Source organism: Dama dama, chromosome 14 (assembly GCF_033118175.1).
Source record: "Dama dama isolate Ldn47 chromosome 14, ASM3311817v1, whole genome shotgun sequence".
NCBI classification, from domain to species: domain Eukaryota; kingdom Metazoa; phylum Chordata; class Mammalia; order Artiodactyla; family Cervidae; genus Dama; species Dama dama.
In genome coordinates, this window is record NC_083694.1 from 3,000,983 (window position 1) to 3,024,254 (window position 23,272).

At 43.1% G+C, this 23,272-nt stretch overlaps 2 protein-coding genes across 7 annotated transcripts in view; both read right to left on the reverse strand.

Annotated features, from left to right (window-relative positions):
- NUCKS1 (nuclear casein kinase and cyclin dependent kinase substrate 1) overlaps positions 1-1,198 on the reverse strand; it is a 29,132-nt gene extending 27,934 nt beyond the window's left edge. Inside the window, exon 1 of one of the 2 annotated variants that reach the window (XM_061159920.1) lies at positions 963-1,198. In XM_061159920.1, coding sequence (XP_061015903.1) covers positions 963-979 — 17 coding nt within the window. In that variant the 5' untranslated portion in view covers positions 980-1,198. The remainder of the gene's footprint in view (positions 1-962) is intronic. The other variant, XM_061159919.1, reaches the window with a different exon arrangement.
- A 9,959-nt stretch (positions 1,199-11,157) lies between these two features.
- On the reverse strand, positions 11,158-22,786 carry RAB29 (RAB29, member RAS oncogene family). Of its 5 annotated transcripts, XR_009695727.1 has the most exons (7): positions 22,567-22,786; positions 22,180-22,429; positions 20,260-20,331; positions 18,903-19,084; positions 18,494-18,615; positions 17,988-18,210; positions 11,158-11,816 (listed from the first exon to the last, which is right to left on the reverse strand). XR_009695727.1 is itself a non-coding variant. In XM_061159925.1 (6 exons), exons 2-6 carry the CDS (start codon positions 22,301-22,303, stop codon positions 18,099-18,101), a joined length of 612 nt encoding a protein of 203 aa, XP_061015908.1. In that variant the 5' UTR covers positions 22,304-22,429; positions 22,625-22,786; the 3' UTR covers positions 15,929-18,098. The 5 variants fall into 5 exon arrangements, 4 of the variants coding, with proteins under 4 accessions (XP_061015904.1, XP_061015905.1, XP_061015908.1 ...); XM_061159925.1 differs by lacking the exon at positions 11,158-11,816 and having other exon boundaries at positions 15,929-18,210; positions 22,625-22,786; XM_061159924.1 differs by lacking the exon at positions 11,158-11,816 and having other exon boundaries at positions 15,929-18,210.
- Positions 22,787-23,272: the final 486 nt, after the last annotated feature.

Below are 23,272 nucleotides of genomic sequence, written 5' to 3' on the forward strand. Positions count from 1 at the left end.
GGAACGGCAAACTTGTTGACAGTCTCAGAATGAAGTCCAACGATTGCCCGACCCTAGCCCGTTTATTATTAAAGTTATTCGGGAGGTAAAAAGAAGATTACAAACACACCCGAGACGTGTTCGGCCACGTGATAATAGAGCCGGGTAGCGGGAAGGACGAGCACTCGGGATTTGGGCCGTGCAAGTTGACCCGCACCTCCCTCAGGAGGGACGCTTCCCCGAGAAAGGGCATTTCTAGACGGGGGCCGGGAGCGAACTCAGGACGGGAAGAGCGGCATGTCACCCAGCTCAGAAACCCTCAGGAGCGGCAGAGGCCGCGGTCCGCGCCAGGGCCCAGCCCCGAACTCTTCTTCTGGCCGGAGGGGAAAAGAACGCGTCCCGCCCACGCCCGGCCCCGATCCGGGAGGCGGGGCCCTGCAGAGACCCCGGAGGACGGAGGCGGGGCCCGCGGTAGCGCGGCCCCTCCCGCCCGGCAGGGAGCACCCGCCAGAGAGCGGGCCGCCTCCCCCCACCCCGACGCGGGCCGCGCGGGGCAGGCGCTCCACGGCGTTTCTGCCCCCACCCCCACCCCCGCCCCAATGAGGCCGGGCCAAGCCCCCAAGCCCGCGGGGCCGGCCCCGAGGAGGTGGGGCCTGCGCGGGGGCGCCGACTTCACACCCCTCCCCCTCCGGCCCGGCCCAGTGCGGCGAGTGGGGGAGGCGGCAACGCTGCCCCGGGCCCTGCAGCGGCGCGGGGCGGGGAGGAGCCCGCGCTCGGGCGCGCGGCCGCCGCCCCCGCGCAGCCCCGCGCGCCAGCCAGGCCCCCCGCGCTCAGGGGCGCGCGCGGGGCCCGAAAGGGAGGAGGCCGCGCGCGGCGCGGAGAGGGCCGGCGCTGCGCCTCGGCACCCCTCCCCCCCCACCCCGCTCCCCCACCAGTCACCCAGCCCCCTCCAGCCCGTTCCAGGCCTCGGACTCCGCACTGACCTGACAGGCCGAGACATGTTCGCTGTCGAAACAGGACCGAGTCGAGGAGCCAAAGACCAGGACCCCCCCCACCCCGCGCGCTCGGCGCCCCACCCCCCCCAACTTCGGCCGAGGAGGCCGCTGCCGCCGAGCCCCGAGCTGCTGGCTTCTCAGACTCCGCCGCTCCCTGGTTCAGGGCCCCTTAATCAGACGAGCCCCCCGCTCCCCAGTCTCTTCAAAATGGATGAATCAAACCAGCCGAAAATGCGCCAAAGCCGCCGGACTACCGAACCCACTAGGGCCTGTGGACTCCGCCCCAGCAAGACCGGTCATTGGCAGCTCCTGCCAGATGCGCGGAGCTCATTGGTCCGTTTGAATCATCACGTCCCTCCAGGCTCCGCCCCGCCCGCGGAGAGGCCCCGCCTCCTCCGTGAGGTCCTGTTTGTCAAGATTCTCTGAGAGCGCACGGCCGCAAAACAAAAATGGTCGCTGCTCGTCCCGCCCCCTGGTTGCCACTCCGGAGTTGCAGATTCGTCTTGGGTCGCGCCTTAGGACGACTGAGAAAAAAGATTTATGAAGGGCTCAGTGTTATTTAATGTTAGCTTAATGATACATCATTTCGCCTGTCTTGGTCATCTATAAACTCCACTGACAGCAATACCTGTGGGCTAGGCAGCTGATTCGTCAGCAAGGGGCTGCTTCTGAATTGGAGGGAAACTTAACAGCTTCAAAATTTTTGACCTAAAACCCAGAAGCCCCTTCGCCTTGCTTCACCGTTAGACCTCAGGAGCCCAGCAACTGCTGGAGCAGGGAGCCAGGCTCTCAGTCAAGGAATAACTTCCCCACCAAGTTCCATTCTCCATTTAGGACCTTGAGATCACTTCAGTGTCATTAACGTCCCAGTCGTGGACCTTAGGGGCCTAAAAATTAGGAGCAAAAGCGCTGGGCCAGAAGGTTTTTCTGTTTGAACCTCATTCCCACCACTTAATAGGTGTATAGCTTTACCGCTCTGTGCCTCAGTTTTCTCATGTGTAAAATGGGCAACAGTAGTGCTTTATTCATAGAATTCTTAGGGTTAAGTGAGTTGGTATATTAAAAGGCTTTAGGACAGTTTCTGGAACAGTAAGCGGAATGTAAGTATTTGTTATTAGTAAATTCATACTCCTAATTCCTTGGTGGGGGAGGGGCTGGTTCAAGACTCAAGTCAAATAACTGAGGGTAACTCAGATCGTTGCATTTAAATCTATGAACATTTGTTGGACGCATAGAACCCTCAGAAGTAGAGCTCAGGATCCCTATGGGAAAGGCCAAGGTTTACCAGACCATTGTAAAACAGACTTCAATCCCTGTCACAGGCAGCCTGTTAATAACCAACTGAAGCCACAGTTCATAAACAAACAAACCAAACCGTTACTATTGCCTCGTGAATGTCTCCCCTTGTAAAATCTGGCTTCCCCAAGGGAAAAGAATAGCACAGTCCACCAGTAAAGTGTTAAACAAGTTATATTTTCTCTTCCATGTCACGCCACCCTTTCCCCCCGAATGTTGTTGGTAGTTAAAAAAAAAAAGCATACCATTAAGTACATTCACATCTCCAGAATATTTTCAACTAAACATTATACTTAAACACTAATCCCCCAGTCCCTCTCTCCCCAGCCCTGGTACCCACCATTCTTCCTGTCTTCAGGAATTTGACTACCGCAAGGAACCTCACATAAGTGGAATCATATAGTATTTATCCTTTTGTGATTGGTTTATTTCACTTAGCATAATGTCCCTCCAGGTTCAATCATGTTTAAGCATGTATAAAAATTCTGTACCTTTTAAAGGCTGAATACTATGTCATTGTATGTATATACCACATTTTGTTTATCCATTCCTCTGTCAGTGGACACTTGGGTCACTTCCAGATTTTGGCTATGGTGAATAATTGCTGCTATAAATGTGATATATAAATAGCTCTTTCAGCACCTGCTTTCAATTTTGGGGAGTATATACCCAGAAGTGGAAATCCTAGCTCATACAGTAATTCTACTTTTAATTTTTTTGAGGAATCTCCATACTATTTTCCATAGCAGGTGCACTATTTAACGTTCCCACCAACAGTGCACAAGGGTTCCAGTTTCTCCGTATCTTGCCAACACTTTTTTTGGTTTTATAATTTATTTACTTTTGGCTACACTGGGTCTTCATTGCTGCACAGGCTTTTCTCTAGTTGCAGAGCAAGTACTTCTTGTTGTGATGGCTTCTCTTGTTGCAGAGCACAGGTTCTAGGGTGTGTGGGCTTCAGTGGTTGCAGCACATGGGTTCGTTAGCCGTGGTTCCCTGGCTCTACAGCACAGGCTCAATAGTTGTGGCACACAGGCTAGTTACTTCACAGCACATGGGCTTTTCCTGGATCAGGGATCGAATTCATGTCTCCTGCATTGGCAGGTGGATTATTTATCCCTGAGACACCAGGGAAACCCTTGTTTTGGTGTTTTTTGATAGTAGTCATCTTTTTTTTTTTTTTTCTTTTTCTGGTGGTAGTCTTAGCGGATGTCCAAATATGTTTTGACTAAGTATTGTCATCCATTATTGTCACAATGCCAGTGCAGAGGCTGGCGTGGTGCAGTCACAGGTGACTTTCTTGGAAGCTCGTTTATTAGGTCAGATTGCTGTTATTTAGCAAATACCATTATTTGTTATTGTGAGATGAGGCAGAGGAGTTCTTGTGATTCATTTATTAGGCAATGAAAGGAACTGACCAGTCTACATATCCAGGCAGATGGAAAGTTCAGAACAGGTCTTCTGGGCCTTGGCACTGTAGTTTACTTCCAGGCCTATGTACAGATGGCCACTGAATGAAGGCTATTCCTCTTCCAAAGTGAGGGTCATATCCTCTCTCTCTCCTTATCTCAGCTTCAGCTAATAGCTTCTGTTTGCTTGTTTATTCACTATTTCTTTTTTTCTCTTTTTAAAAACACTGGATACCCTTTTCATTTGTTCCAGGTACTGTTCTTTTTGTTTTTTTGGCCACACTGTGTGGCACATGGGATCTTAGTTACCCATCCAGGGATCAAACCTGTTCCCTCTGCAGTGGAAGTGGGGAGTCTGCACCACTGGATCAGCAGGGAAGTCCCTTCACTCAATATTTCAACAAACACTCTCTCAGGAAGGAAGTAAGACTTGAGCTTCTAGTTTACATTTTAGTGAGCAAGTACAGAGTTATGCCTACAAGACCCCTAGAACTGTCTCCCTAGCCATGAGGAGAATCTGAAATGCAACCTGCAAGGTCAGATCCCTGTAGCACGTCCCCACACAATCTCCCCTGGACACCTGTCTCAAGCACAGCCATTCTGTAGGAAACTGAAGAAAGACACTGATCATCTGACATGTTAGATCTTAGATGCACTGTCAGTTAACCTTGAAGAGAAAGAGACAATATATGAAATTGTGAAAATGAAACAGGCTCAGGAGACAGAAAAGACGGTTATTCTTTCTCCCAGGAAATGAGATTTAATGGCTTTTGGAACCCAATGCTTAATTTCCCCTATGATTTTGGTACATGTTGAGAATTAGCCTTTTCCTTCTCCCCTGCATATGTTAAAGACAATAAGAAGTGACAGTGTCGGGGCAGTGAGTCTGATATTTCTTTCCTACCCCTAACAAAGACCCATTTCCTTCAAGGCTATGCCATAGTTTCTGGGAGCTTTGTAAAAATTTTTGAGCACTTACTCCATGCTGGGCACTTCCAGTTCTGTGGCCGTGTGAAAATCAGCCAGCCAGGTTTAAAGACAGACACTGCTTCAACATAGTTTTATAAGTTTTAGCCACAGCAATCAGAGAAGAAAAAGAAATAAAAGGAATCCATATTGGAAAAGAAGTAAAACTCTCACTGTTTGCAGATGACATGATCCTCTACATAGAAAACTCTAAAGACTCTACCAGAAAATTACTAGAGCTAATCAATGAATATAGTAAAGTGGCAGGATATAAAATTAACACACAGAAATCCCTTGCATTCCTATACACTAACAATGAGAAAACAGAAAGAGAAATTAAGGAAACAATTCCATTCACCATTGCAATGAAAAGAATAAAATACTTAGTAATAACTCTACCTAAAGAAACAAAAGACCTATATATAGAAAACTATAAAACATTGATGAAAGAAATCAAAGAGGACACAAATAGATGGAGAAATATACCATGTTCATGAATCAGAAGAATCAAGATAGTGAAAATGAGTATACTATCCAAAGCAATCTATAGATTCAATGCAATCCCTATCAAGCTACCAACGGTATTTTTCACAGAACTAGAACAAATAATTTCACAATTTGTATGGAAATACAAAAAACCTCGAATAACCAAAGCAATCTTGAGAAAGAAGAATGGACCTGAAGGAATCAACCTGCCTGACTTTAGGCTATACTACAAAGCAACAGTCATCAGGACAGTATGGTACTGGCACAAAGACAGAAACATAGATCAATGGAACAAAATAGGAAGCCCAGAGATAAATCCACACACCTTTGGACACCTTATCTTCGACAAAGCAAGGATATACAATGGAAAGAAGACAACCTCTTTAACAAGTGGTGCTGGAAAAACTGGTCAACCACTTGTAAAAGAATGAAACGAGAACACTTTCTAACACCATACACAAAAATAAACTCAAAATGGATTAAAGATCTAAATGTAAGACCAGAAACTATAAAACTCCTAGAGGAAAACATAGGCAAAACACTCTCTGATGTAAATCATGGCATGATCCTCTATGACCCACCTCCCAGAGTTATGGAAATAAAAGCAAAAATAAACTAATGGGACCTAATTAAACTTAAAAGCTTTTGCACAAAGGAAACTATGAAAAGTGAAAGTGAAGTCGCTCAGTTATGTCCGACCCTTTGCGACCCCATGGACTGTAACCCACCAGGTTCCCCCGTCCATGGGATTCTCCAGGCAAGAATACTGGAATGGGTTGCCATTTCCTTCTCCAGGGGATCTTCCTGACCCAGGGATCAAACCCAGGTCTCCTGCACTGCAGGCAGGCGCTTTAACCTCTGAGCCACCAGGGAAGCAAGGTGAAAAGACAGTCTTCAGAATGGGAGAAAATAATAGCAAATGAAGCAACTGACAATTAATCTCAAGAATATGCAAGCAACTCCTGTGGCTCAATTCCAGAAAAAATAAGCGACCCAATAAAAAAATGGGCCAAAGAACTAAACAGACATTTCTCCAAAGAAGACATACAGATGGCTAACAAACACATGAAAAGATGTTCAACATCACTCATTATCAGAGAAATGCAAATCAAACCACAGCGAGGTACCACTTCACACCGGTCAGAATGGCTGCTATCCAAAAGTCTACAAACAGTAAATGCTGGAGAGGGTGTGGAGAAAAAGGAACCCTTTTACACTGTTGGTGGGAATGCAAACTAGTACATCCACTATGGAGAACAGTGTGGAGATTCCTTAAAAAACTGGAAACAGAACTGCCATACGACCCAGCAATCCCACTGGTGGGCATATACATTGAGGAAACCATAATTGAAAGAGACACGTGTACCCCAATGTTCATTACAGGACGGTTTACAATAGCCAGGACATAGAAGCAACCTAGATGTCCATCAGCAGATGACTGGATAAGAAAGCTGTGGTACATTTACACCATGGAATATCACTCAGCTATTAAAAAGAATGCATTTGAATCAGTTCTAATGAGGTGGATGAAACTGGAGCCTGTTATACAGAGTGAAGTAAGTCAGAAAGAAAAACACCAATATAGTATTTTAACGCATATATATGGAATTTAGAAAGATGGTAACGATGACCCTATATGCGAGACAGCAAAAGAGACACAGATGTATAGAACAGTCTTTTGGACTCTGTGGGAGAAGGCGAGGGTGGGATGATTTGAGAGAATAGCATTGAAACATGTATATTATCATATATGAAACAGATGGCCAGTCCAGGTTTGATGCACAAGACAGGGTGCTCAGGGCTGGTGCACTGGGATGACCCTGAGGGATGGGATAGGGAGGGAGGTGGGAGGGAGGGTCAGGATGGGGAACACATGTAAATCCATGGCTGATTCATGTGAATGTATGGCAAAAAACCACCACAATATTGTAAAGTAATTAGCCTCCAATTAAAATAAATAAACAATTAAAAAAAAAAAAGAAACTATGTAAGGCTGTATGCTACATCAACCATAACAGAATGGCAAATGTTCTTTCTTACATTAAATACTTCAATTAAAGATTCCACATTGTCCATTAAAAAAAAAAAAAGATAGACACTGCTTCTACTATCTACAGGATCTCAGAAAGGGACCTGTCTTTGAAGACCCTGCCAGGAAATTAAAGAAAGATTCTTGAGTTTTCTTTTTCATTCTTCTTCTTTTTAAAAATCTTTTACCTCCAACCTGCTGAGTCTCTGTCCCATCACAACACTCATAAGAAAGGGTGGGATAGAAATGCTGTGTGTTTAGTTAGTCTTTCTGTAACCCCAGTGGCCAAAAACCTTCTTGGAGATAGGTTCATGGTTAAGAAGGATGCTCCCTTGCCTCAGGTCACAGCCAGAAAAAGACTAGGCCAAAGTCCATTTAAACTTTCTAATTCATTTTCTCAAGTGTATATGCTCCAGACTTCTATCTTCCTTTCTACTCCTAAGAATGTTAAGAGCTGGGGCTTCCCTGGTGGCTAAATGGTAAAGAATCCGCCTACCAGTGCAGGAGACATGGATTCAACCCCTAGTCTGGAAAAATCCCACATACCAAGGAACAACTAAGCCTGTGCACCACAACTACTGAGCCTGTGCTCTAGAACCTGGGAACCACACACTGCAGCTACTGAAACCCTTGCGTGCTAGAGCCATGTGCCGCAACAAGAGCAATGAAAAGCCTGCGCACCACAAGGAGGAGCACCCCCCACTGGCCACGACCAGAGAAGAGCCCACGAAGCAAGGAAGACCCAGAACAGCCAAAAATAAATAAAGAAAAGAATGTTAAGAGCTAAGTTTAGGTGGGTTTCTGCTACTAAGACAAATAGGATGTACAACTTGACATCTGGTTGAAGGAAAAAACCCCCAGAACCCTAACACTTGCTGTTTGGCTCAACAGCAGTAAAATCCATAGAAAACTTGCACTTGTAACATGGAAGATGACACAGCCTTATCCATCTAAACCACCAGTAAACACTGTTAAGTGAACACTGCTGAAAGGGGAGGCCCCAAGGTATAACAAAAAGAGCACTTAACTTGTAATGAAGAATATTGGCCCTGAGCACTGTGGTTTACAACCTAGGTGATCTTCAGCAAATTTTAAATTCTTGTGCCTCTGTTTCTTCATTTGTAAAATGGGGATAATTATGCTAGTCCTTCCCTCCTTCATGAGATCGGTGTAACAACAGCAACAGAAAGGGCTCCCTTGTGAAAGTAGGTTGGACACTGTGAAGCACTGTAGGTCTTCACTGACGAGAAAACCCCAAATCCAACAGCTGGTTTATGCCTCCACCGGAACATAACAATCCTTAGGAAGAGAGTAAACAAAGAGTGCCCACAGCTACACATGGAGAAAAGGTGACATTGAGAAGTGATGACAGTCAGCTTTTACCTCCATGAATGTCCAAGGAAGTATGTCCATAATTTCACCACCTGATGTGAAGAGCCAGCTCATTGGAAAAGACCCTGAGGCTGGGAAAGATTGAAAGCAAAAGGAGAAAAGGGCGGCAGAGGATGAGATGGTTAGATAGTATCACCAACTCAATGGACATGAACTTGAGCAAAATCCTGGAGAAAGTGGAGGAGAGGGAAGCCTGGTGTGCTGCAGTCCATGAGGTCGCAAAGAGTTGGACACGACTTAGTGACTGAACAACAATAACATGTCCAAAGTGCTGTCACTTATTCTCCACTATCTCCTAACCATTCCTAGGAGAAGTACTGTATTCTGACCACGCCCAGTATGGACATGATTCTACAAACTGCTGCCAGCCTCTCTGCCTCCAATGAATTCCAGTATATTGGAGTTCCAGTCCAGTATCCTGACTGCCTAGCAGACATTTCCACTTGAATACCCACAAGCTCAGTTCATCTATGCCAAACAAATTATCTCCCCTACCCACATTCTTTTCCTGACTCCTCATTTCTGTCAGCAGCATCTTCTTAATCGCCTGAGCTCAAATCCTTGGTGCTACTGACTCCACCCCAACCCTTCACTGTTAGTCTTCAACAAGGAAACCTCTTGATTCTTTCTTCACTGCATTTCTCAAATTCACTATTCACTTGCCATGTCCATTGTCAGCATTCATGCTTAAATTACCGCAACAGCTTCTCTTCACTTTTTGGAATGTGTGGTATATACAACAAACAATACTACCTTCCTGAACTACAGCACTCATGGCATTCCTAATACCTAAATTTTCAATATGTCCTTACAGTTCTCATAATATAGTCTGAATGCTTTATACTAACAGTATACTAACTATAGTAAGTATACTAAATTATACTAACTATACTAAGTATACTAAGTTAGTATACTAAGCTGTTGCCAGAGTTTCTCAGGCACAAGTCTAATATTATTCTACTTTAAATCTCTTCATGAACTGGAGAAAATATTTACAATATGTATGAGAAAAAGTTAATATCCTTAATATACAGTGAGCTTTTACAAAAGCACTAAACAAAGACAACAAAATAAAAACAGACATAGGATACAAATAGGTGACTAACATAAGAAATAAAAATGACAATTACATTTAATCATAACCCCAAATTTTTTTTTTACATTTCACTACTTAAATTGGTAAAGGTTGAAAACAGTCTTGTTAAGGATATGGATAAACTGGCCCCTCATATCCTACTGGTGGGAGTATATAATGGGACCAACATTTTGGAAGGAAATTTGGCACTATATGTAAAGTTAAAGTATGGATACCCTTTGACTTACTTCTAGGAGTTCATAAAGAAGGTTTCACACAAGTCTATATAGAGAGATTCTGTGGCACTATTTGAAGAGAGGAAAAAGAAATAATCCAAACATCCATTACTAGATAACTGGTCAAGTAAATTATAATACATCCATATAATCCTATGTAGCAAGTAAAAGGAATGAGGTAGAACTATGAATTCTAACAAGGGGAGATATCCAAGATACATTAAAGAAGAAAAAAAGCAAGTTTCAGGAAGCCGTGCATAAATTTGTTTTGTTTTGTTTTTAGGAGAAAGGGTTGTACAGCTGGGATTGCATATGCAGAGAAAATCCTGGAGGAATATTCATACTCTTATTAATCAAGTTGTCTTTCAGAGGTCAAATTACAAAAGAATTCTATTTCTTTCTAAAAAATATATTATTTGAATTATAACAATAATGTTCTTGGCCCTACTTACTACCAGCTAGTTGTGTGACTCCAGACAAGTTCCTTAACCCACTACTCCTCAGTTCTATGACCTAACCTCTGGAACCTGTGAATGTGGGAAAGGGAACTAGATTGCTAATCAGCTGATCTTAACATAAAATTAACCTGGATTATCTGAGCAGGCCCAGCATAATCACAAGGGTCCTTAAAAGTCACAAAGAGGGACAAGAAATGTCAGAGTGATAATCTGTGAGAAAGACTTGACGGACCTTTGCTGGCTCTGAAGATGGAAGAAGGGGACCATGAGCCCAGGAATGTGCATGGCCTCTGGAAGCCAGAAAAGGTAAGAAAATGATTCTTCCCTAGAACCTCTAGAAAGGAATGCAGTCCTTCCAACAACTCAGTTTTAGTCCAATGCAACCTATTCTGGATATCTGACCTCCAGAATTAATAAAATAATACATTTCTATTGTTTTAAGTCATTTTTTAAAAAGTAGGCAGACGCTTTACCATCTGAGCCACCAGGGAAGCTGTTGTTGCCAGTAGCCAATAGCTGAATGTTTCTATATGCCAAATACATATTTGTCTAAGTAGTTCACATGGATTATTTTTATTTTCATAATGATCCCAAGATTCTATATATAGACACTTAAGACACAAAAATTAAGACTCTGCTCAAGGTTAGACAGCTAGAGAGTGGCAAACTGATTTTTAACCTTTAGCTGTGTTAACTTCAGGAGCTCCTTTTACTAAATAAACTGCCTCCTGTTTTGTATGTATCTGTTTTGGTGGTGGCTTCCCTGAAGTTTTCCCATATAAAGAGTAATTTATTAAATGGGTGTACAGGTTTTTAAGTACCTCTATAACAATTTTAAATCTGCTCCTTAAGGAAAATGTCCCACAACTCAAACAAAACCTTTATTTACATTTTGATAAATTCATGTTCAGTCCATTTTTTTCATGTGCAGACTTTTTTTCATATAATTGGATTCACACTTAAGTCAGTTTTGATTGGATACTTTTTATGTATCCAGTATTGCAGTAGGAGTTGTGGAGGATATAAAGATCTATGCCATAGAAGTTCATGGAACGAGGTAAAGAAAGATTTCTTAAAGGGAAGTAGGACACGAGATGGATACCAATCGAGAAAGAGGTGGGATAGGATTTCAGGCTGGGAAGAAAGGGGGCTTAGAGTTTTTATGCAAGTTTGAGTAGTAACCAGTAGACCAAAGGGGTCATGTTATAGAGCAGTGGGAAATAAGGTTAGAAAGGCCATGGAGAGATTATATAGGTCACTAATTAAGCAGTATACCTACCGTTATAATTGTGGGATGAGAGCTGGGGAAGAAATGCTTTCTGTCCGGGAAGAAATGCTTTCTGTCCAGGAAGGGCAGTCCAGAAGAGAGCCAGGCATGTAAAATAATTGCATCTCGCTGCAGGGAGTCTACTTCTTGTAGTGATGTAATGACGTAGTGATGTAGAGGAAGGAGGTCAGGAACAATCTCATGGAAGAAGGCACTCCAACTGGGGGACTACAAGAAGAAATGCATTCTTAGACAGAATAAAGTGAATGTGTGGGGGCATTCACTAAACAGCAGAGCTTGCTGTAAGGACAGTAGATGGATGTTAGACCTAGAGCTGTGGTACGGGGTACGGAGGGGTGGCACTGGGGTAGAGAGCGGATGGATGGAGGAGAGCACAGGACTATGAGAAAATAAGATTGGAGAAAGGGTAAATCAGGAAGAACTCTATAGGCCATGCTGGGGCATCTGAACTTCATCTTGTTGGAGAACTGTTAAAGGGTTTAATTGTTTTTTTAATATTTTTTTCTAATTGAAAAATACATAAGCATTATTATTTTATTATTTCTTTATTATTTTTATTATTTTATTATTTCTTCCCCAGCTCTCATTATTACAGGGTCACAAAGAGTTGGACTGGCAACAACAGTTGAAAATGGAATGGCTGTTAAAATCCCTGTCAGTTCAGTCAGTCAGTTCAGTCGCTCAGTCGTGTCCGACTCGTTGTGACCCCATGAACTGCAGCACGCCAGGCCTCCCTGTCCATCACCAACTCCCAGAGTTTACTCAAACTCATGTCCATCGAGTCAGTGATGCCATCCAGCCATCTCACCCTCTGTCATCCCCTCCTCCTCCTGCCCCCAATCCCTCCCAGCATCAGGGTCTTTTCCAAGTCAACGCTTCGCATGAGGTGGCCAAAGTATTGGAGTTTCAGCTTCAGCGTCAGTCCTTCCAATGAACACCCAGGACTGATCTCCTTTAGGATGGACTTGTTGGATCTCCTTGCAGTCCAGGGGACTCTCAAGAGTCCTCTCCAACACCATAGTTCAAAAGCATCAATTTTTCGGTGCTTAGCTTTCCTCTCAGTCCAACTCTCACATCCATACATGACCACTGGAAAAACCATAGCCTTGACTAGATGGACCTTTCTGTTTTGGCAAAGTAATGTCTCTGCTTTTTAATATGCTGTCTAGGTTGGTCATAAATTTCCTTCCAAGGAGTAAGTGTCTTTTAATTTCATGGCTGCAATCACCATCTGCAGTGATTTTGGAGCCCAAAAAAATAAAGTCTGACACTGTTTGCCCATCTATTTGCCATGAAGTGATGGGACCAGATGCCATGATCTTAGTTTTCTGAATGTTGAGCTTTAAGCCAACTTTTTCACTCTCCTCTTTCACTTTCATTAAGAGGCTTTTTAGTTCATCCTCACTTTCTGCCATAAGGGTGGTGTCATCTGCATATCTGAAGTTATTGATATTTCTCCCAGCAATCTTGATTCCAGCTTGTGCTTCTTCCAGCCCAGCGTTTCTCATGATGTACTCTGCATATAAGTTAAATAAGCAGGGTGACAATATACAGCCTTGACGTACTCCTTTTCCTATTTGGAACCAGTCTGTCGTTCCATGTCCAGTTCTAACTGTTGCTTCCTGACCTGCATACAGGTTTCTCAAGAGGCAGGTCAGGTGGTCTGGTATTCCCATCTCTTTCAGAATTTTCCACAGTTTATTGTGATCCACACAGTTGAAGGCTTTGGCGTAGTCAATAAAGCAGAAATAGATGTTTTTCTGGAACTCTCTTGCTTTTTCAATGATCCAGGGGATGTTGGCAATTTGATCTCTGGTTCCTCTGCCTTGTCTAAAACCAGCTTGAATATCTGGAAGTTCACGGTTCACATATTGTTGAAGCCTGACTTGGAGAATTTTGAGCATAAAATCCCTGTACTTGCATATATAAAATAAAAAACAAGGTCTTACTGTGTAGTACAGGAAACTATTCAGTGTCTTGTGATAAACTATAATGGAAAAGAATAACTTTTTAAAATTTCTGTATTTGCAAACAAGAAAGCTGATGTTCAAAATTAAATGACAGTCACTGCATTTGGATGACATTATCTTAGTCATTGGAACTTGTCAAACATCTCATGACATATCTGTGCTGTGTGCTATTCAAACAGCACTAAACTTGGCCCCAAGTTTAATTACACATGTCTCTGAACATGATCTCAAAGTCTAATACAAACTAAATTTCCAACCCAAGAAGAGCCAGTTCTGCTTCTCTAAATGTCTGGGCTCATATTCTATTAATAAAATAGGTTTTTCAGGTCAAATCCTTCCCAGAAACCTAAATCATAGAATTGAGATGGGGAATTTGAAGATTTGCAGTTATGTCTTGGCTTTATTACAGATTCAAATGGCTGCCTTTCATTAGTCAAATTTTGAGATATTTGTTCCCTCAAATATAAAATGAGAACTGTTTGCTTTCTTATTTCCAGGGTAGTATATGAAACATGCACAACTCACAGATCTGAGGGAAGAGTTTACACAAAGTCAGATATTGGTATCCAGTACTACTGGACTGCCCCTCTCATGTCATGATAAATCATAAAATGTCTTATTTTCTTCCTTTCATATCTGCTTTTCCTCTTTACTCCCATTGTATGTAGGTTAGTTCCTAATCAGATAAGTGTAAATCAAGTTGAGTGTGAAGAAAGTTATCAAAACAGTACCATTATATAGTAAAGAACTGTTAAGTGCAAGTAATGGTTAATTTTGTGTGTCAATTTGACTGGAACATGGGTTTACCCAGATATTTGGTTAACCATTATTCTGGGTGTTTCTGTGAGTGTGTTTTGGGATGAGATTAACACTTACATTGGTAGATGCCATAAGGCAGATTGCTTTCTCTAATGTAGGTAGGGCTCATCCAGTCAGTTGAAGACCTGAACAGAACAAAAGGTTGACACCCCATCCTGAATAGCAGAGAATTCTCCTGTCTGACGGTCTCTGAACAGGAACATCAGCTCTTCCAGTCTGCCAGTCTGGGGACTTGAACTGGGGCATCAGCTCCACAGGTTCAGGCTGGCCAGCCTCCATAATCACACGAGACAAATTCTTATAATAAATCCCTTTACATATATACACACACATATTCATATACATACATACATACATATCTGTATCTTATTACTTCTATCTCCCTGGAGAAACCTAAAGCAGAACGATACCATTATTATACTAAAACTGCAGATAAAACTGAACAGAATTCAGATTACGCTTGAAAGCCAAAGAGGGGGCAGGGTTTTTCTAACAACAACAAAGATCATGCGTAGATATATTCTCAAGTCAAAGATACATGTAGAGTTCTTTCCAATGCACATTTTTGACTGGCTTTCTACCTATTCCAATTTGCAGCAGGGGGGTATTTGCCTTTAATAAATGAGTCTTGTACACAGCTGGGGCCTCTTCCTATACATAGTGAACCAAGGGGGTGAAGGAGAAAAGGGCACTTAAGTTTATTTCCTTGAGCAATCTAATCACTGAATTGTACAGAATATCTATCAAGGAAATTTTTACATCTGCTAACCTTGGCCACTGCCTACAAAAGTATAAAAGGCAGGAAGAGCCTTCTGTTAGATGGGACAGTGTTCTGAGGACAGAATACAGACCAGCTAAGGAAAAGAGTTAAATCTGGAGATAAGAAAGAACCCAAATAGAGAAAATGAAGAACCCAAATAGTCCGCAGCTATTGCTGAGTTAGAGAAATCATCTCAGAGGAACCCTGGCTCATTATAGCACAGAAGAGCACACCATCACTTGCTGCTGAGGGGCCTTCCGTGACCTGTGGTTCCTTTCCCAGCTTGTTTGATCACTCAGCTATTCTGTTCAAAATAGCAAGCCAGGGCAGTCACAACCTCACAGCTCTGTTCTCAGCCCTTCCTCATATCTCTTAGACCACTCTGCAGGGAATGCTTATGTTTTCTTCTTGGCCACAGACTAGCTGGATAAGTGAAGGGGAATCTTGTCTCAAATATGGAAATTTCTCTAGGGAAGGGCTACAATGATATCCATGTTCCAAACAGTTTTACCCAAGAGGTAGCATCCAAATGATAAGATCTAATTATTTTTAATATAATCACATTTCTAATCATGTAAATATTTTTTCTTCCTTATCTTTTTCTTTCTCTTTTCTTTACAGTTAGGGATATGGAGAGGAATTATATTTCACTTTCTTCTTAATTGGTTTCAGGGCCATAATGTTCACCAGTTGGGAGAGAAAATCCAGAAGGGCTGGTAGGCCAGCCTCTAGCAATGCTAGAAAAGGCAGAAATATCCTGAGTCAGCAAGTGGGAAAGAAAACATATTCAATTTTTTTTTTAAATGGTCACATTTCCAAGCAGTATTTGAGAAGTTACATCACTTAATTGGAACAAGGCAACTGGTAGTAGTAAATTAACAGATGAACAAAATAACACTTACCTTCATTTTAAAGAAGGTATTTTAAAAAGTCTCCATTTCCACAATACTCTTATCAGTATAAAATAACACTTTAACAAACTCATATTGAAGGTCAATAACTACCATGAATACAACACTTACTTCCCATTTATTTGTGATTTTGCAGGGGTTCAAATCAGTGAATAAAAATCAATTTTCTTTTCACAGAGAACTTGTTCTTCCACTATTATTTTCAGAATTATTGTAATAAAAACTCTATCTGGAATGGGTAATACAAAAGAGAACTTGAAGGTCTAAAAAGACTGAGCAAAATTTATAACAACTGGTATTAAAAACAAACCACCAAAGGCTCTGATATCTGGCTTCTGATCTCTTAGGAGAGTGGTTTTCAGTCTGCACGCATGCGTGTTAAGTCACTTCAGTCACGTCAGACTGTGCAACCCTATGGACTGTAGCCCATCAGGTTCCTCGTCCATGAGATTCTCCAGGCAAGAATACTGGAGAGGGTTGTCATTTTCTCCTCTAGGGGTTCTTCCTGACCCAGGGATCCAACCCTCATCTCTTATGTCTAGTGAACTGGCAGGCGGGTTCTTTACCTCTAGTGCCACCTGGGAAGCCCCAGTCTGGTGTGTGTCAAAATCACCTAGAGAACTAATGGAGCCTACAGAAGCCCAGGAACATTTCATTGGGAAGGCCTGGATCTCTGCATTTTTACCACATTCTCCAGCTGTGGTTTCCAAACTGGCCTGATCAGAATTGCCTGGGAAGTTTTGAAAATAACAACAATGAATCCCCAGATTTCACTCCTGGACATTTTGATTTAGTAGGTCAGACTGGGAAACTAATCTTAAAACATTTTATTTTAAAATCTTTAAACAAACTTTCCAGGTGGTTTTGATCAGATATGGGGACCACAGACTTAGAACACTTATTTAGCTAAATGTCTCTCACAGAGCTCTAAGTCTGAGCTCACTAAGAATATTCATAACTCTAGGTAGGTTATAAATCACCATCCTGTGAGAATTTAACAAATTAGACTGTCTAGAAGTGATTGGATACTAAAAACTCTACCCAATTTAGCACTTAAATTACCTAATGATTTTCTGTCTATCTACTTTCCACCTCTAGGCAAAGGTCTATACATAATATTTATTTCCTATGGCTGTTAAGTGCTAGCCACAAAAGTGCTCATAAGCAAGTTGCCCCACAGGATTTTGTTCTGTTAACCTCTGCCTCTTCTTCCACTCAGACTCCCAGAGCTTTGAGGAACAGACCTATTTTAGGGCACCATAGCCAACTGATGTCACTTGCAGCATTATGCAGCAAGACATCAACCCAGAAACCTGCAAACCCGGTCCCCAGCCCACTGGGAAAAAGACACTAGAAAACATTAATGTGAGAATCAATTTCTTTGGAGAAAGAAATGCTCTCACCAAAGAGTTCATTTAAAAGCTTGGCTATTTTTAGAGCCAAGACAAGAGAAAGCTAATACAACTTTAGAATCTTAAAAAAATACGGTGACTTTTCATTTAGGGCCTCCAGTAGCCCTAAACCCATATTATCTGGCCCCACTCCTCCTGCATCTCGGAATCAGATGTTTAATTCGAAGGCAAAACAGAAAGAATCTGAAAGCAATGGCCAACAAGGAATTTGGGGAATGAGCTTTGATCTCACTTTCCTTGTAACTGAAGTCCTATCAGACTGGGATATCAATATACATTGAATGGAAAAATACACTCAAAAGCAGATGAGAATTATGCTTCTTGAAACACAGATGCTAATTTCTAATCCTTCCCACAAAATCAATCCCAGATCACAAACTGAGAGATGAGATGATCTTGTTTGGACAGAAGACACTGACTGGTCTCTCTAAGCCAGCAGCAAGCAAGAGGCAGAAATGCCCATGGGGTCCCACGCATCTCTTCTTAGTGATGATGGCTCTCCTTACCAGACAGTCACCAGCAGACAGGTCAAATGTACTTAGTAAAACTGTTGGGTGGGCAACCAAAGGGAAGAGAAAGACCTCCTGGAGCTGAGAGGGAAAACAAGCCAAATGCTACTAGCAGCAGGCCCAGCTGGAGGAGGGCTTGGTTTGCAGGTTGATGTAGTTCCCCTGAGTGGACAAAGACATATCTTCTCTGGAATTGCTCATCATCTTTTCAATGAGGACTCTAAAAATAAAAAAAAAAAAAAAATAAGCCTGAGAAACTGAATGGAGAAACGGCAGATATTGTCTGTTTCGTCACCAGATGGCATTCAGTAAAGCCACAAGGTTTAAATGCCTCATTGTCCCCAATTATCTCAGGAGAGAAGAGAGTATCCCTGGCCTTCAGAAGCTGGCATTCCATTGGCTCAGTCTGTTCTTGTTTGCTCAGAAACAAGAAGGTCCAAGATGCTGCAGTGAAAGATGGGTAAATCTGTATGCCTATCCCTAGAACAGCATAAGCTACTCACCTCATGGCCTCATTAATATTTTTGTTCTCCTTGACCGAGGTTTCTGTCCAACCTGTGAAACCATTCTCTTTACTGAACCGGTCAACCTGGTCTCGGCTCACTGCCCAGGGGGATAGATCACACTGGCAAAGAAAATAAAGGCAACACCATAAACTTCCTGGGAATAGGAACATTGCTCAGATACATGTGGATTTGAAATAGTTCCCCCAATGGCTAGAACAGCAGCATCAGAAATCTACAGTCAATGTTCTTCTCAAAGAAAGTTTCAACATCTCTTGAAAAGAGGTAGAGAAGATTTTGCCAGCATGAGAAGGGCAAGTGGAAACCTAGAATCAGAGTGCATTTTAGATTCACTTACTCTCTGACCACAGACTGAAGCCAGGGGCTCTTTCCCAAGCTGACCACATACCTTGTTGGCTAAGAGCAGGCAGGGCACCGGCTCTCCATTGGGCAGTGTGAGCTTGCTGTCCAAGTCTTGCTTCCATTTCTGGCTGTTTCTGAAGGTAGTGGCATTGGTAACATCAAACATAATAACACAGGCAGAGGCATCCCGATAGTAAAGTCGGGTCATAGAGGTGAAACGCTCTTGCCCTGGGAAGTAAGACAGTTCTTGAGAAGGTGATCCTCAGAACCAGCTTGGGGACCCTGTCTGACACCCTGCCCTTTCCATCTTCATTAAGGGAAAGAGGGCAGTATGAGGAGTGGGTGAGTCCAGATTCTGTACCCAGATCATCCACTTCCAAATTCCTGCTCTGTCATCTACTACCTATATGACTTTGGATAAGTCAAGGTTTCAGTGCTTCAGATTGCTCATCTGTAAAGTGGGGGAAAGCAGTGGCTTTTTACTATAGGCTAGTTGTAAAGATTAATGAGTCACTGAATCTAAAACGCTTAGAAAAGTGATTAGCAAATAATAAATAAGGGTTGCTGTTGTTCAGCCACTCAGTTGTGTTCAACTCTCTGTGACCCCATGGACTGCAGCATGCCAGGATTCCCTGTCCTTCACTATCTCCTGGAGTTTGCTCAAACTCATGTCCATTGACTCTGTGATGCCATCCAAACATCTCATCCTCTGTTGTCCCCTTCTCTTTCTGACTTCAATCTTTCCCAGCATCAGGGTCTTTTCCAGTCAGTCGACTCTTCATATCAGATGGCCAAAAGTATTGGAGCTTCAGCTTCAGCATCAGTCCTTCCAATGAATATTTAGGGTTGATTTCCTTTATGATTGACTGGTTTGATCTCCTTGCAGTCCAAGGGACTCTCAAGAGTCTTCTCCAGCACCACAATTTGAAAGCATCAGTTCTTCAGCGCTCAGCCTTCTTTATGATCCAACTCTCACATCTGTACACGACTATTGGAAAAACCATAGTTTTGACTAGACAGACCTTTGTTGGTGAAGTGATGTCTCTGCTTTTTAATACACTGTCTAGCTATTATTATTGTCTTCTCTTGTTTCTCACCAAGGTCAGCTGGAAACCTTAGAAAGAACACCCTCTGCCTGCTGTGGGAGCATACATCTATGGTCTTCATAGTTCACTACCTCACCAGCCCCTTCCACTCACACAGAGACTGCTCTATATTTATTCAGGGTAAAACATTTACAGAACACATCTACAAAAGCTCTACATCTATTCAGCTTACATATCCTCAGAGCAGTCTGATCATTCCAGCTTCAGAAAAAAACTTTTGGTTCTACTTTTTCTCTGAAAACTTGTTGATTAAACCAAAATATCTCCCCTTGTTCTTGTCCCATCTTCCCATCCTACCTGCAATATCCCACAGCTGGAGGCGCACCATCTCTGAGTCAGACCACTGGAGAACCTTCAGAGCAAAGTCCACTGAAAATATATGTATAATGTACTTGAATAAAGTTTACCTTGAAAAAGTCCACAAAGTTATATCAAATATGCATATACAACCCTAGGGACACACAACTCCAATCACATTCATTCATTCATTGTTTGTGTATTTATTTTAAGCCCTCAATGGACCACACCCATGTACTAAACATGGGACATATAATACACATGCATCTTCTGAAGGCATCTCTGGCTTTTACTCTTGTCAAACCAATTATTTGATCCTACTAATATTGCCTTATCTCTTTTCAGACAGTTGACTCAGGCTGAGAAAACTCAATTGGAGAATATTAGGTGAGAGTAATTACAAAAACAACTCCTTATCTCAGGTTAAACAGTTTTTGGAAGATTTAGGGGGCTTTCTCAGGGAAGGGATGATGAGGTAAAAGAGGGAAATGAGGCAAGTGTGTTGGCCTTTGCATCTTCCACACTCAGTTTCACTGTTGGTTTCTTATCCAATTGTATTATGAGAAAATCACACCCTTGGGGGGAATTCTACATCCTTCATAAGGCTGTAGGAATTATCCTGGGCAGGAATGAGATAAAGTGAAAAGGTCCCAGAGGATTCACCCCATGGTTGATGCTTAAGAGCTGTGCTGGAAGCTACTGTCATATCTGTAGATGCTGAGACTCTGTGAGTTAAGGCCAAGGGGGAAGAGCTTTTGACAAAGACAGAAACAGGATAATTTCTGATGTTTGGAAATATATTTCTTCACATCTATGACAGGAATGAAAGCTAGGGGAAATTTAGAATAAACACTGAAAAAAAACAGCCAGTCAATTATATTCTTTACTATAGAAAAACTAGAGCAATTGCTAAAAATTAGTGGGATACTTTTAAACCAAATCCATGAATTAGGGGCCCTCACGTTACTTATTTTTTTTTTATTTGTTTGAAACGTAAAACCCTTCATTTTGATGGATGTTCTTAAGGAAGATGTCTTAGTTGCAATGTAATTGCATGTTAATTTTTAAAAATTCCATAATGAACACTAGTGTACATTTTCAAAATTTGTATTACAAAAGTTCTTTTAATGGAGATAAATAAATGTTTGTTACTTTCTCTCTTCACCAGCTCTCCCCAGCTAAACTTTTAATTAAAAGGCATTCTTCTACTTCTGGAAAGATGAGTCCAAAGGCCACACCTGGAAAGAAGTGAATTAACCCCTGGTGTCCCCTTTGTCCTTTGCCTCCCCAGTTTGAGAGAAAAAGGGGTGGGAAAATAGGTCAGAAAAGTGGTATATTTTACACTAGGAATAGGTTGTCTTTATTTAAACAATCAATGGACAAAAAACACACAGCTCATCAGTATCTGACTGAGTGTCCAAGGGGCTCGCCCAGGCAGGCATCTCCATAACAAAGCCAGGCTCCTTGAGGCCAGGTTACTTGAGGCCGTTCTGTTCCTTCAACAGCTGTCTGTAACTCTCGTGAACGGTAGAACAGGCAGCCCCAGCTGGTACCTAACTAGGTTCTCCAGAAGGTCTCAGCGGCGTCCGCTTGTCGCAGAGATTTGCCGGTGACCGCTAGGAAGGCTGGAGACTTGAGTTCACAGTTCCCCAGCGAAACGCAGCAATTGCTCATTTGCTCACCCACCCTTCCCCATTTCCTACATCACACCTTTGCCTTTCTCTCTCGAGACAGTCAGCTCTGACTGGGAAAACTTAACTGGAAAAACCCCCGAGAGGCATGCACATCAAACACCAGGGTCCCAGACAGCTCCTTCCTAGCCCGGGGAAGGACCTAAAGACCGCAAAACCCCCGGCCCCCAGCCCAGTCCAGTCCGCGGCTGGAGTCGCAGGACCCCGGCCGCTCCCCACAGCGTCTCACCTCCCACCGTGGACTTGTAGTGTTTGCTGAAGCTGTCTTGGGAATATCGCTGCACCAGGGACGTCTTGCCCACCGCGGCGTCCCCCACCACCAACACTTTGAACAGGTGGTCGCGGCTGCTCATGGCTAGCGGGATGGACGCTTTACGGAGGCGGGGAGTGGGGGGCTCGCTTATTTTCACCCTTTGGTCTCGGGACCCCCGCTGAAACTGAAGTGTGGCATACCCGCCCCACGGCCCGTTAGGGCGACTCTGAAGAGAAAGCAAAAAAGAAAAACAAAAACAAAAACAAAAAAGGAAACTTTGCGCTTAAGTAGACGCGCTTCCTCCCCGCGCGGCCGCAGCCTGGGCGGGGCGCAGGGCGCAGGCTCCGAGCCCACGGCTCTTACCTTCTTCCCCTGCCCGCCCGGCTGCCGAGAAAAGGGGCGAGGCACCACGATGCCTTACCCGACCGGACTTCCCCGGGGCTGCTCCGGCGGGCGACGGTACACGGCCAGCTTGTTTCACCTCACCGTGGGAAGGAGATGGGGGCCATCCCCTAACCGCACAGAAAGAGAGGCGTGCGCCTAGCCGCCTCAGGTGGCGCGGTCCCCTCGCCTGCCTCTGCGTGTCACGTGCAACATCGCTTGGCGCACTACATTTCCCAGCGTACCTTGCGGCGAAAGCTACTTGACAAGCGCAGCGACTCGCCCGCATGGCTTCCTGGGAGTGTAGTTTATGCACTATTAAAAAACTAACCAACCAACCTGCATTTAGTTTCAAACTCCTTCAATGGTTTGGAATTTTATTTTTAAATAATTCTGGAATAGAAAATATCCTTCAGTAAGTGGTTTGTCCGACATGATCTAACCTTCCTAAATCTGTCACCACATACATTTCTCATCTTTAATAAAAGTTTCATGGAGCCAAGATTAAAAAATTATTCCATAGATTCCATACATTATTTCGATTAATAAAAGCTAAAGCCTCATCCCTCATGCTTCAAGTCCATTTCCTGTTCTTCCAAATGGATAGATAGACATACCCACCCCCAAAGACCCCAAACCAGTCAAATTCAAGGACAGATTAAAAGACCGACACAGGAGACCACATGTC

Excerpts from the sequence above, each read along its gene's own strand:
- RAB29 (XM_061159921.1), bottom strand. The coding sequence starts at position 13,705 with ATGACTAAGATAATGTCATCCAAATGCAGTGACTGTCATTTAATTTTG.